At 41.4% G+C, this 13,502-nt stretch overlaps 1 protein-coding gene across 5 annotated transcripts in view; it reads right to left on the reverse strand.

Moving 5' to 3' along the window:
- Armc12 (armadillo repeat containing 12) overlaps positions 1-13,502 on the reverse strand; it is a 24,494-nt gene continuing 10,992 nt past the window's right edge. For 4 of the 5 annotated variants that reach the window (XM_076858844.1, XM_076858843.1, XM_076858847.1 and 1 more), the window contains 3 exons: positions 2,052-2,225; positions 1,850-1,921; positions 493-861 (listed from right to left, as the gene is read on the reverse strand). In XM_076858844.1, the coding sequence (XP_076714959.1) occupies positions 529-861; positions 1,850-1,921; positions 2,052-2,225 (579 nt within the window). In that variant the 3' untranslated portion in view covers positions 493-528. Of the gene's footprint in view, positions 447-492; positions 862-1,849; positions 1,922-2,051; positions 2,226-13,502 lie in introns of those variants that run through there. The other variant, XM_076858846.1, reaches the window with a different exon arrangement.

The following is a 13,502-nucleotide window of genomic DNA, read 5'->3' on the forward strand; positions in this document are numbered from 1 at the left end:
TTTTAGAGATTCAAAGTCCAAAATCAAGTCAGGTCCCCCTGATTCAGCCTCTGAGGAGGATCTAACAATAGATGGGGGTCACATCATGGCGGAAGCGCATGTGTAAGGAAGTACCACATTGCCAAACAAGAAGACAGAGACTGGGGTCCTCCAACCCCTTCTGAGGGCACACCTTCAATGACCTGAGAACCTCCCATGAGATCCCATGTCTTTAAGGTCCACACCATCTCCCAATACCATCAATCTGGCTCCAACTCCAACATATGGACCCAAATCATAGCACCCACCTTCTCCCAACTTCCTGAAAGTACTTGGCTCCATATTCAGATTTGAAAAGCAGCAAGAGTCAGTCTCCTAAACATGGCGGAGCTGTGTTTGGAGAGATTTGCCCATGTCGTACCATCCTCTGGAGCAGAGGTCACACTGAGTGAAATCTCCACCCAGCCCTGGAAGTCCACAGACAGAAAATCAAGCTCCAAGAAGCCCCCACGCTTCTCTCCCATACTCATTTATTGATTCTCCTTAATTCTATTCCCCACTTTTAGAGAAGGAATGACTGGGATGGAAGGAGGAGGGCCGGGCTGCCACGTCCTGGGGACACTGCAGGCTGACTATGACCTTGCAGGCCTGGATCTGAACCTCTTCCTCAGGGTGGATGACCAGGGAAAGCAGCCGGTCTGCCAGTCGTGACTCATCCCCAAAGAGGGCTTCATGCAGGGACTGTTCATTGTAATGCCATTTCACAGCTCGGTAGTGGGATGCATTCCGGCCCTCACTCAGCCGCTCAGCGAACACCAGTACCTCAAACAGCAGATTTCCTGGCTGTGTGGACTGGAACAGGTTCAGGAAGTCGGAGTGCACCTGTGACATGGGAATGGAGAGAGGATGAGTGAAATCTCAGGCAAATTCTAAAATTCTTATTCTTCCATCCTCCTATCATCTCAACTCTCCAATATACCTAGACTCAACTGTAAAAGAATTTTTTAGTTTTTCTTTAATTATCATCTTCTAATTTAACTATATTGTGGTCATAAAACATGAATGATATGATAATATGGATTCTAGGAAATTTGTTCAGAAAAATTTTAAGGCTTAGTATGTGGTTAATTTTCCTAAATATTTTTGTATGCTTGTGTAGAGTTAATAACTGTAGAGTTCTAGGTGTGTCTAATGGCTTAAACTTATTTGTGTTACTCACATAAGTATATCTTTACTTGCTTTAGTTTTTTTTTAATCTTTATTTTATTTTTATGTGGGGATGAGGATCAAACCCAGTGCCTCATGCATGCTAGGCGAGTGCTCTCTCTCTGAGCCACAATCCCAGCCCCTTGATTTAGTTTTTTATCTACTGATTACTGATAGAGTTGTTAAAATCTTCCAAATCTCTCACTGTGATGGTAGACTTATTAACTTCTCCTTAGAATTCCATCTAGTTTTGCCATACATATTTTGAGATTATGTTATTAGGTTCATACAAGTTTAGAATTACTTCATCCTTCTGGTGAACTGAACCACTGATTATTATGTAGTAACCCCTTTCTATCCTTAATGATGCTTTTTTCCATAAATAATTAATGTAGATATTAAGATATCTACATTAATTTTTGTTTTCTGTGTTCCTCACAGAGTTTAGAAAACCCCTCAAAGGAGAACACCCTTCTCAATAGGATGGATTCTCATTCTATTGGGGGAACACAAAAAAGAGCAAGTTTTTAGTGCCTCTGGTGCAGAGGCAGGAAGAGGGACAAGACAATTCATCAGGGCTGTTTGTCTGGAGAGCGTAATTGTTCCCTCCCTTCTACCTGAGCTGGCATCCATCAGCCCCTCCCTCTTCAGTTGCTTTTCTCACCTGGCAGTTGAGAATGTCATACAGAAGGTCATTCTTCTGTGCCAGGTAGCTCATCAGTCGCAGGGCTTGTACCTGAATAAAGAAAAGAGTAAAGCACGAGAAGGGGGATGAGTCTGGGCCTCAGGAGGGGAGACCTAAAGCTCTGCTCTTCCCTCCAGGTGCTGGTCAAGAGGGCAGGGCCTCAGTCATGATCCGCAGGCACCTGTGCCATGTTACAGTCTGACTGCAGGATTTCCATCAGGGCAGGCATCACCCGCCGCAGCTGGGGATGCACATAGTCAGGCAGCGGAAGGTTGTTGAGGAGTCTGAGGCCAGAAATGTGAAGCTCCGAGTCCCAGATGGTGGAGACCAGTTCTAGCACTTTGATGGAGTGTTCCTGAAATGGGAGGGAAGAAACGGATCTGCTTATACCTGGTGCCTCCCACCGCCAGCCCAGCTCGACCTCATTTATCACTGCTCCCAACCAGGACCCCTGCGCCAAACCAAAGAGTCGATTCTCTCTCCCACTTCACCCCCAAACTTCAGTTGACTTAGTCGAACACTCTCGCCTCCTTGGAACTCTCTCTTCATCTGGCTTTATTTCACTCTTCGTTCCTAGTTCTTCTGCTCCATCTCCTCTCTTCTAGCTCTGTCCCGCGCTTAGTGAGATCATCCAGGCTCCGTATTCAGTGCAGCCAGTGACTTAGGTCAAGGTCGCACCTCCAGCTCAGACCTTTCACCTGAGGTCCAGACACACATCCAGCTGCCAATTTCCCTTTTCTCCCTGGATGACTAGCCGACCTCTCTGAGTCAACACCTGGCTGCACTTTCCAGCAGATCAACCCTTGACTCCTTTCTCTCTCACACACCTTTCCAATCCTTCAGAAAATCCTGTGGAATCTACCATCAGAATCTGTCAAAAATCAAGTCACTTACCACCCCCACTTCTACCACCCCCTCCCAAGCCACCATCCTCTATCACCTGGATTTCTGTAATAGCTTCTCCTCTCCCTACTTCCATCCCTGCACCCCTGCATCTGTTTTCAGAGCAGCAGGCATGTTACACAGGTCTCTTCTCTCCTCAAGAGTCCCCATTTCACTGGGCACTCTGATGCATGCCTATAATCCCAGTGGTTTGGGAGGCTGAGGCAGGAGGATCCCTCAGCAACTTAGAGAGGCCCTAAGCAATTCAGTGAGACCCTGTCTCTAAATAAAATGTAAAAAAAAAAAAGGGGGGGTGGCTCAGTGGCTAAGCACTCCTGGATTTAATCCTGGTACAAAAAAAAAAGAGCCCCCATTCATTCAGGGCAAAAGCGCTCACAGTGACATGAAGTCCCATGTGATCTGCTCCTCTCTCCCCATTATTTCTTTGATTTCACCTTCCGTTTTCTCCTTTGCTCCCGCAGTTCCCACCATAATGGCCTCTTGGCTATTCCTCGGATGCGCCAGGCACACACCTTTCTAAGAGTATTTGGAGACACTCTTCCCTCTGCTTAGAAAGCTCCCCCCAGCCACTCAGAACTCATGCCCCTCCCTCCTTCAAGACTCTGCTTAAATGTCACCTTCTCAAGGAGATGAACTGACCACCCCCATCCTGCCTTCCCTCACCCTCCATCTTCATTTTTCTCCGTCACATAATCACTTCTTATTCTTAAATAATTCCAAGTTATTTATAATTAAGAACTATTTCAAAATAATGAGAGGCCTTCTGTGTTCCTCACCAGGTCTCTCAATGGTCACATCTCACACAATGCTAGTGCCGCGCAGAACTAGGAAATTGGTATTGGTCTAATGTGCCTGCTTAGCTCTGTGTCATTTTATCACATGAACACATCTGTGTGATAGCCACCTGTGGCCCACAGATTATCTGGTCAGAACCATCCTGTCACCACAATGCTGTGCCTCGTGGGGCCCTCTGTCACCCACTTTCCCAATCCAAACCCCTGGCAAACACTAATCTGTTTTCCATCTCTATAACTATTTTGAGATTGTATAAATGGAATCTTACTGTATGTGACCTTTTGAAATGGACCCTTTTTCAATCAGTATAATGCCCCGAGATCTACCCAAGTTCTGTGTAGCAGTAGTTCATTCCTTTACATTTACTGAGTAGTATTCCATGGTATGGATAAATCGGTTTGTTTAGCCATTCAACTACTCAACACATTTAGCTGCTTTTAGTTTGAGGACATTACAAATAAACCTGCTAGGCACTTCCAAACTCATCCTATGAAGCCAATATCACTCTGATTCCAAAACCAGGCAAAGACACATCAAAAAAAGAAAACTTCAGACCAATATCTCTAATGAACATAGATGCAAAAATTCTCAATAATATTCTGGCAAATAGAATACAAAAACATATAAAAAATATTGTGCACCACGATCAGGTGGAATTCATCCCAGGGATGCAAGCTTGGTTCAACATACAGAAATCAATAAATGTAATTCATCACATCAATAAACTTAAAGATAAGAATCATATGATCATCTCAGTAGATGCAGAAAAAGCATTTGACAAAATATAGCACCCCTTTATGTTCAAAACAACTAGAAAAACTAGGGACAACAGGAATATATCTCAACATCATAAAGGCTATCTATGCCAAGTCTCAGGCCAACAACAATCTAAATGAAGAAAAAATTGAAAGCATTCCTCTAAAAACTGGAATAAGACAGGGATGGCCTCTTTCACCACTTCTATTTAACATGGTTATTGAAACACTGGCCAGAGCAATTAGACAGATGAAAAAAATTAAAGAGATATGTATAGGAAAAGATGAACTTAAATTAGCACTATTTGCTGACAATATGATTATATTCCTAGAAGACCCTAAAAGTTCCACCAGAAAACTTCTAGAACTAGTAAATGAATTCAGCAAAGTAGCAGGATATAAAATCAACACCCATAAATCAAAGGCATTTCTGTATATCAGTGACAAATCCTCAGAAAGGAAAATGAGGAAAACTACCCCATTTAAAATAGCCTCAAAAAAATATTGGGAATTAACTTAATGAAGAGGTGAAAGATCTATATAATGAAAATTACAGAACCCTAAAGAAAGAAATCAAAGAAGACCTTAGAAAATGGAAAGATCTACCTTGCTCTTGGATAGGCAGAATTAATATTATCAAAATGACCATATTTCCAAAAGCACTATACAGATTTAATGCAATTCCAATCAAAATCCCAATGACATTCCTCATGGAAATAGAAAAAAGCAGTCATAAAATTCATCTGGAAAAATAAGAGACCCAGAATAGCTAAAGCAATTCTTAGGAAGAGTGAAGCAGGAGGCATCACTATACCAGACCTTAAACTATACTACAAAGCAATCGTAACAAAAACAGCATGGTATTGGCACCAAAACAGACTTGTAGACCAATGGTACAGAAGAGAGGACACAGAGACTAACCCACAAAATTACAATTATCTTATATGAGTCAAAGGTGCCAAAAACATGCATTGGAGAAAAAGATAGCATCTTCACCAAATGGTGCTGGGAAAACGGGAAATCCATATGCAACAAAATGAAATTAAACCCCTATCTCTCACCATGCACAAAAACAAACAAACAAATTCAAAATGGATCAAAGACTTAGGAATAAAACCAGAGACCCTGCTTCTAATAGAAGAAAAAGTAGACCCTAATCTCCATCTTGTGGGATTAGGCCCCAACTTCCTTAATAAGACTCCTGTGGCACAAGAATTAAAGCCAAGAATCAATAAATGGGATCAATTCAAACTAAAAAGTTTCTTTTCAGCAAAAGAAACAATCCGTGAGGTAAATAAAGAGCCTACATTATGGGAATAAATCTTTACCCCTCACACACAGATAGAGCACTAATCTCTAGGGTATATAAAGAACTCAAAAAGCTAAGCACCAAAAAAAAAAAACCCAAATAACCCAATCAATAAATGGGCCAAAGAACTGAACAGACACTTCTCAGAAGATGATGTACAGTAAATCAACAAATATATGAAAAAATGTTCATCATCACTAGCAATTAGAGAAATGCAAATCAAAACTACTCTAAGATTTCATCTCACTCCTGTCAGAATGGCAGCTTTCAAGAATACAAACAATAAGTGTTGGCAAGGATGTAGGGGAAAGGTAACTCATACACTGCCGATGGGACTGCAAATTGGTGCAGCCAATATGGAAAGCAGTATGGAGATTTCTTGGAAAACTGGGAATGGAAGCACCATTTGACCCAGCTATTCCTCTCCTTGGTATATACCCAAAGGACTTAAAAACAGCAAACTACAGGGACACAGCCATATCAATGTTTATAGCAGCACAATTCACAATAGCTAAACTATGGAACCAACCTAGATGCCCTTCAATAGATGAATGGATAAAAAAAGTGTGGCATATATATATATACAATGGAATATTACTCAGCAATAAAAGAGAATAAAATCATGGCATTTGCAGGTAAATGGATGGAGTTAGAGAAGATAATGCCAAGTGAAGTTAGCCAATTCCAAAAAACCAAAGGCCAAATGTTTTCTTTGATATAAGAAGTCTGATTCATAATGGGATAGGGAGCAGGAGTATGGGAGGAATCGGTGAACTCTAGATAGGGCAGAGGGTTGCAGGGGAAGGGAGGGGGCAGGGGGTTATAAACGATGGTGGAATGTGATGGTCATTATTATCCAAAGTACATGTATGAATATATGAATTCCTGTGAATATACTTTTTATACAACCAGAGATATGAAAAATTGTGCTCTATGTGTGTTGTAAGAATTATAATGCATTCTGCTGTCATATATGAATAAAAAAAACCCAAATAAAGCTGCCATGGATAACTGTGTGTATGTAGGCTTTTCTGCAGATATAAGCTTTCATTCCTCTAGGATATAAGCCCAGGAATGTAACCAGTGGTTGGAAAAATGCAGGTTTTTTTGTTTTGTTTTGTTTTTTGAGTGTGTATGTTGCTGGGGATTGAACCCAGGGCCTTGTGCATGTGAGGCAAGCACTCTACCAACTAAGCCATATCCCCAGCCCTGTTTTTCTTTTTTAAAAGTGAGACTGATCTCAGAGAGGCTTTACCCCCAAGCTACAGCCCCAGTCCTTTTTATTTTTTGAGACAGGGTCTCACTGAGTTGCTAAGGCTGGCTTCAAACTTGAGATCCTCCTGCCTCAGCCTCCTGAGTCACTAGGATTACAGGCCTGTGCCACCATACCTGGTGCATATTTCACTTTACATTCCTATCAGCAATATACGAGAAATCCAGTTTCTTTATATTTCTACCATCATTTGGAATTGTCACTAATCTTGATTTTACGTCTTCTAATATATTAACATCTCACCACTGTCTTTTTTAAAAAATATATTTTTAGTTGTGGATGGACACAATGCCTTTATTTTATTTATTTTTATGTGGTGCTGAGGATTGAACCCAGGGCCTCACACATGCAAGGCAAGAGCTCTACCACTGAGCCCCAGCCCTAGCTCTCACCATGGACTTAATTTGCATTTCCAATGGGCTAGTATTATGGTTTAGATCTGAGCTGTCTGTCCCCAAAAGCTCATGTGTTACACAATGTAAGAAACTTCAGAGATGAAATGATTTGCTTATGAGAGCCTTAACCCCTGATGTGACTGAACGGAGTGGTAACTGTGGGCAGGTGGGGTGTAGGCCAGAGGAGGTGGGTCACTGGGGGTGTGCCTTTGGGGTTTATATATATATATATATATATATAATTTTTTTTAGTTATTGATGGACCTTTATTTATTTATTTGTTTATACGTGGTGCTGAGAATCGAAACCAGTGTCTCACACAAGGCAAGTGCTCTACCACTGAGCCACAACCCCAGCCCCTGGGGTTTATATTTTGACCCTGGTTGGTGGCACTCTTTCTGTCCCTGCTTCCTGGTTGCTCTGTCCTGAGCTGCTTTCATCCTCCACACCCCCCAGGACCTACTGCCTCCCCTCCGCACCACCGAAAAATGGACTCGCCATCTATGGACAGAGACCTCTGAAACTGTGAGCCTCAAATAAACGTCTCCTCCTCTAAGCTGTTCTTGTTGGGTATTTTGGTCACAGCAACAAAAAAGCTGACAAAAACATCTTTCCATGTGCTTATGTGCAAATCATAAACCCCTTCAGTGACATCTGTCTTCAGATCTTTTGCACATTTTCTAGCTGGATTCTTGTCCTTTTTTTAATATTGAGTTTTGAGATGAGTCCTTTGTTGGCTATGGGGTTTGCCAATATTTTCTCCCAGTCTGCCATTTGTCTTTTCATCTATTTAATAGGTCTTTCACCGGGGTGGGGTTGTGGCTCGGCAGTAGAGCACTCGCCTAGCATGTTCGAGGACTTGGGTTTGATCCTCAGCACCACATAAAAATACACAAAATAAAACTATTGCTTCCAGCTAAAAAATAAATATTAAAAAAATAGGTCTTTCACAGAACCAATGTTTTTTATTTTAATGAAGCCTTGACTTGACAATTTTTTTTTTCTTATAGATGGTGTTTTTGGTCTCATGGATTCTTTACCCCACTGAGGAACTTCAAATTCCCTTCAAATGGCAACACCACCCCCATCCTTCCTTATCCCCTGCCCCTCCCTCCCTCCCTCCCTCTCTCTGTCTCTTTAATTTTCCTCCACGGCACTTATCACAAGAAGCACTCTGTATTTGATGTGCCTGTTGGAATATGAGGACAGGGACCTTTCCTGTTGTGTTTGCTGCTTTATCTCCGGCGCCTGTAGCAGTGCCTTGGCACAAAGTAAGGGCTCCGTAGACATTTGTTGAATTAAAAAAAAAAAAAAAAAAGACAGAGAGAGATCTTGAGTTCTGAGAAGCAGAAGCAAGTACCAACGACAGTAGCCCCGGACACTGAGGCTGAGCCTTGGAGAGGGAATGAGAACCCTGAAGCGGAAGCAAGAATTCCCTTTGCACCCTGCTCTTCCCTGCCCCACTGTCACTCTCCGCTGAGACCTGAAGGACAGTAGGAGTTAGAAAGTCGGGGGGAAGCTTTCAGAAAGAGGGACTAGCAGGTGCAAGGGCCAGGGAGTGGGAAAGCATGGAGTCTATGGTGTAAATGGCTGGGGTGGGGACAAGGATGTGGAGCCCATCACCAATGGTGCACTTTGTGCTGAGAGCTTGGAGGAAGACCAAAGGGGGGGGCTGACTGGATACAACCCACCTGGATGTAGCGGGTGGTCTGACTGAGAGGACGGCGGACATTGGATGTGTTGGATTAGGGGGCCTCAGGGACATCTAAGTGGGCAAGTCCAGTAGCAGCTGGCCATGGGGAAGCACTCGGGGAGCCCCCAGGCTGCAGGGCCCCAGGAGAACACATCTAGTTGGAAAATGAGACCAGTTAATAACTATTGTCACCTGCAGAGAGGAGAGGAGTCAGGTCTTCAGAACCCAGATGCCAGGGAAGGAGGGACAGGTCCTCACCTGCCCCAGGCACTTCCCAGGGATTGAGAGAAGCACAGCTCTTTTGCTGAACTGTGCTCTAGGTGTGGGGCCCCAAAACATCTGCTTTTCACCAGGTTTCCAGAGGATTCTAATGTGCTTGAGAATCACCACTTTAGGAAACAAAGAGACTGGGGGATGAAGTAGGGGCGGCCAGAAAGTGGAGACCTAATTTTCCCCCCAAAAAAATGTTTGATGCACATAATTAACAAGTGTGAAATCATCAAATGTTGATGAAATTATAACACAATCGGGATGCTTGGGTGGGGCTGGTGGAGGTGTACATTCATACAACCCTTCTGGAAAGGTTGGGCACACCTTCTATCCAAGCCCTTCCACTCCTGCATACACACTCAGGGAAATGTCCCCAGGGATGCAAGGGAAGGGAACCAGCAGGCTCATGACAAGCATGGGTGCAAACACCTGGGAACAAATGCCTACCAATGGGCAAATAGTAGGGTATTCACAAAACAGAATACTACACAGCAGAGAAAAGGGAAACAAAGGACAGGGCTCTGTGGTAGAGGGCTTGACTGGCAGGCACGAGGCCCTGAGTTCAATCCCCAACACTAAAAAAAAAAAAAAAAAAAGAGGAAACAGTTTCCCACTACCTAAAGAGGGAAACGAGGCTGCCCAATGAGTTTAAATCTTTCAATGTTCATTGGGGGCAAAACGGAAGAATACATACCATATATTTCCACAAACATAAAGCTTAACAACATTCCAAACTGTTTTACCAATTTCTCTGCCTTGCCCTGTAGGCAGATATGCAGGGCCATGTGCATGTGTGATCAAACTATGAAGAAAATCCTGAAATTAATAAAATGCAGGGCAAGGCCAACGGGGGCTCAGCCAGGCAGGTGGGGGCAGGGAGGAGGGAGAGTGCCGTGGTGGTCATGTTTTAATTCTTGGCCTAGGTCTGGGGTTTTTTTTTATGTTTATTTTTTAGTTTTAGGTGGACACAATATCTTTATTTTACATTTATGTGGTGCTGAGGATTGAACCCAGGGCCTCATGCATGCTAGGTGAGCTCTGCCACTGAGCCACAACCCCAGCCCCTGGGTTGCTTAGGGTTTGCTAAATTACTGAGGCTGGCCTTGAACTTGCAATCCTCCTGCCTCAGCCTCCCAAGCTATTGGGATTATAGGCATGTGCCACCACTCCTGATGCTATTATCGTTCTTTCTACCTTATCCATAAATCTTTTTCCCCTTTTTAAAAAAATTGAATTATTTATTTATTCTAATTTGTGACACATGATGGCAGAATGCAATTTATTTCATATTATACATATAGAGCACAATATTCAAGTCACTGATTGTATATAAAGTATTTAAACACCATTTGTGTCTTCATACATGTACTTAGGGTAATGATGGCTAACTCATTCCACCATCATTCCTACCCCCTATCCTCCTCCCTTCCCTTTCATTCCTTTTGCCCTATCTAAAGTTCCTCCATTCCTCCCATGCTCCCCAACATCCCCATTATGGATCAGCATCCTTATATAAAAAAAAAAATCGGCCTTTGGTTTTTGGAATTGGCAAAATTCACTTAGCATGATATTCTCCAACTCCATCCATTTACCTGCAAATGCCATGATTTTATTCTCTTTTAATGCTGAGTAATATTCCACTGTGTATATATACCACATTTTCTTTATCCATTCATCTACTGAAGGGCATCTAGGTGGGTTCCACAATTTCACTATTGTAAATTGTGCTGCTATAAAACATTGATATGGCTGTTTTTAAGTCCTTTGGGTATGAACCGAGGAGTGGGACAGCTGGGTCAAATTCTCAGTTTTCCAAGAAATCTTCATACTTCTTTCCATATTGGCTGCTCCAATTTGCAGTCCCACCAGCAGTGTATGACTGTGCCTTTTCCCTTACATCCTCACCAACACTTATTGTTTTTTGTATTCTTGAAAGCTGCCATTCTGACTGGAGTAAGATGAAATCTTACAGTAGTTTTGATTTGCATCTCTCTAATTGCTAGAGATGATGAACATTTTTTTCAACATTTGTATATGCTCTTCTGAGATTTCTGAACAGTGTCTGTTCAGTTCCTTGGCCCATTTATTGATTGGCCCATTTTTTGGTGTTAAGGTTTTTGAGTGCTTTATATATCCTAGAGATTAGTGCTCTAATCTGATGAGTGAGGGGTTAAGATTTGCTCCCATTCTGTAGGCTCTCTATTCACCTCACTGATTGTTTCTTTTGCTAAGAAGCTTTTTAGTTTGAATCCATCCCATTTATTGATTCTTGGTTTTAATTCTTATGCTTTAGGAGTCATATTAAGGAAGTTGAGGCCTAAACCCACATGATTTGGGCCTACTTTTTCTTCCATTAGGTACAAGGTCTCTGGTTTAATTCCTAGGTCCTTGATTCACTTTGAGTTGAGTTTTGTCCATGGTGAGAGATAGGGGTTTAATTTCATTTTGTTACATGTGGATTTCTAGTTTTCCCAGCACCATTTGTTGAAGAAGCTATCTTTTCTCCAATGTACATTTTTGGAGACTTTGTCTAATACAAGATAACTGTAGTTATATGGGTTAGTCTCTGTATCCTCTATTCTGTACCATTGGTCTACAGGGCTATTTTGGTGCCCATACCATGTTGTTTTTGTTACTATTGCTCTGTAGTATAGTTTAAGGTCTGGAATAGTAATGCCACCAACTTCACTCTTCTTGCTAAGGATTGCTTTGGCTATTCTGGGTCTCTTATTTTTCTAGATGAAACCAGGGATTATCAGGAATATACCTCAACATTGTAAAGGCAATCTATACTAAGCCCCAGGTCAACATCATTCTAAATGGAGAAAAATTAAAAGCATTCCCTCTAAAAACTGGAACAAGACAGGGATACCTTCTTGTACCACTTCTATTTAACACAGTTCTTGAAATTCTAGCAGAGCAATAGACAGATGAAAGAAATTAAAAGGATGTGGATAGAAAAAGAAGAACTCAAATTATCACTATTTGCAGATGATATGATTTTATACCTAGAAGACACAAAACATTCTACCAGAAATCTCCTAGAACTAATAAATGAATTCAGCAAAGTAGCTGGATATAAAATCAACATCCATAAATCAAAGACATTTCTGTACATCAGTGAAAAATCCTCTGAAAGAGAAATTAGGAAAACCACCCCATTTACAATAGCCTCAAAAAAATAAGATACTTGGGAATAAACTTAATGAAGAGCTGGGGACACAGCTCAGTTGGTAGAGTGCTTGTCTTGCATGCACAAGGTCTTGGGTTCAATCCCCCAGCACCATAAATAAATAAATAAACTTAACCAAAGAGGTGAAAGACCTCTACAATGAAAACTACAGCATGCTAAAAAAAGAAATAAAGAAAAACTTAGAAGATGGCAAGATCTACCTTGTTCTTGGATAGACAGAATTAATATTGTCCAAATGGCCATACTACCAAAAGCACTATACAGATTCAATGCAATCCCAATCAAAATCCCAATGACATTCCGATAGAAACAGAAAAAGCAATCATGAAACCCATAAATCTTTATAAGTTTTAAATATTCAATTTAATTTATTTTTAATTTGAGAGAAAGAGACCTTTTGCTAGAGGGAAATTTGAAGATGAAAGGAAAGGAGTTTTTTATTTTACTTTAAAAAAAAATTTTTTTTTTTTAGTTGTAAATGGACACAAATTTTTTAAAATTTATTTTTATGTGGTGCTGAGGATGGAACCCAGTGCCTCACACATGCTAGGTGAGTGCTCTACCACTGAGCCACCATCCCAGCTCTGGTTTTGCCTTTTAAGATGGGAAAGATTCAAAAACAAGTGTTGGCGAGGATGTGGGGGAAAAGGCAACTTATACACTGTTTATGGTACAGCCAATATGGAAAGCAGTATGGAGATTTCTTGGAATCTGGAATGAAACCACAATTTGACCCAGCTATTCCTCTCCTCAGACTATACTATATATATTTTATAGTGTAGTATATACTATACTATAAAAACAGCATACTACAGGAACACAGCCACATCGATGTTTATAGCAGCACAATTCACAATAGCTAAACTGTGGAGCCAACCTAGATGTCCTTCAGTGGATGAATGGATAAAAAAAAAAAAATGTGGTAAATATACACAACGAAATTTTACTCAGCATTAAAAAAGAACAAAATCATAGCATTTGCAGCTAAATGATGGCATTGGAGAAGATAATGCAAAGTGAAGTTAGCCAGTCCCCAAAAAAACAAA

This window comes from Callospermophilus lateralis, chromosome 6 (assembly GCF_048772815.1).
Source record: "Callospermophilus lateralis isolate mCalLat2 chromosome 6, mCalLat2.hap1, whole genome shotgun sequence".
Lineage (NCBI taxonomy): Eukaryota > Metazoa > Chordata > Mammalia > Rodentia > Sciuridae > Callospermophilus > Callospermophilus lateralis.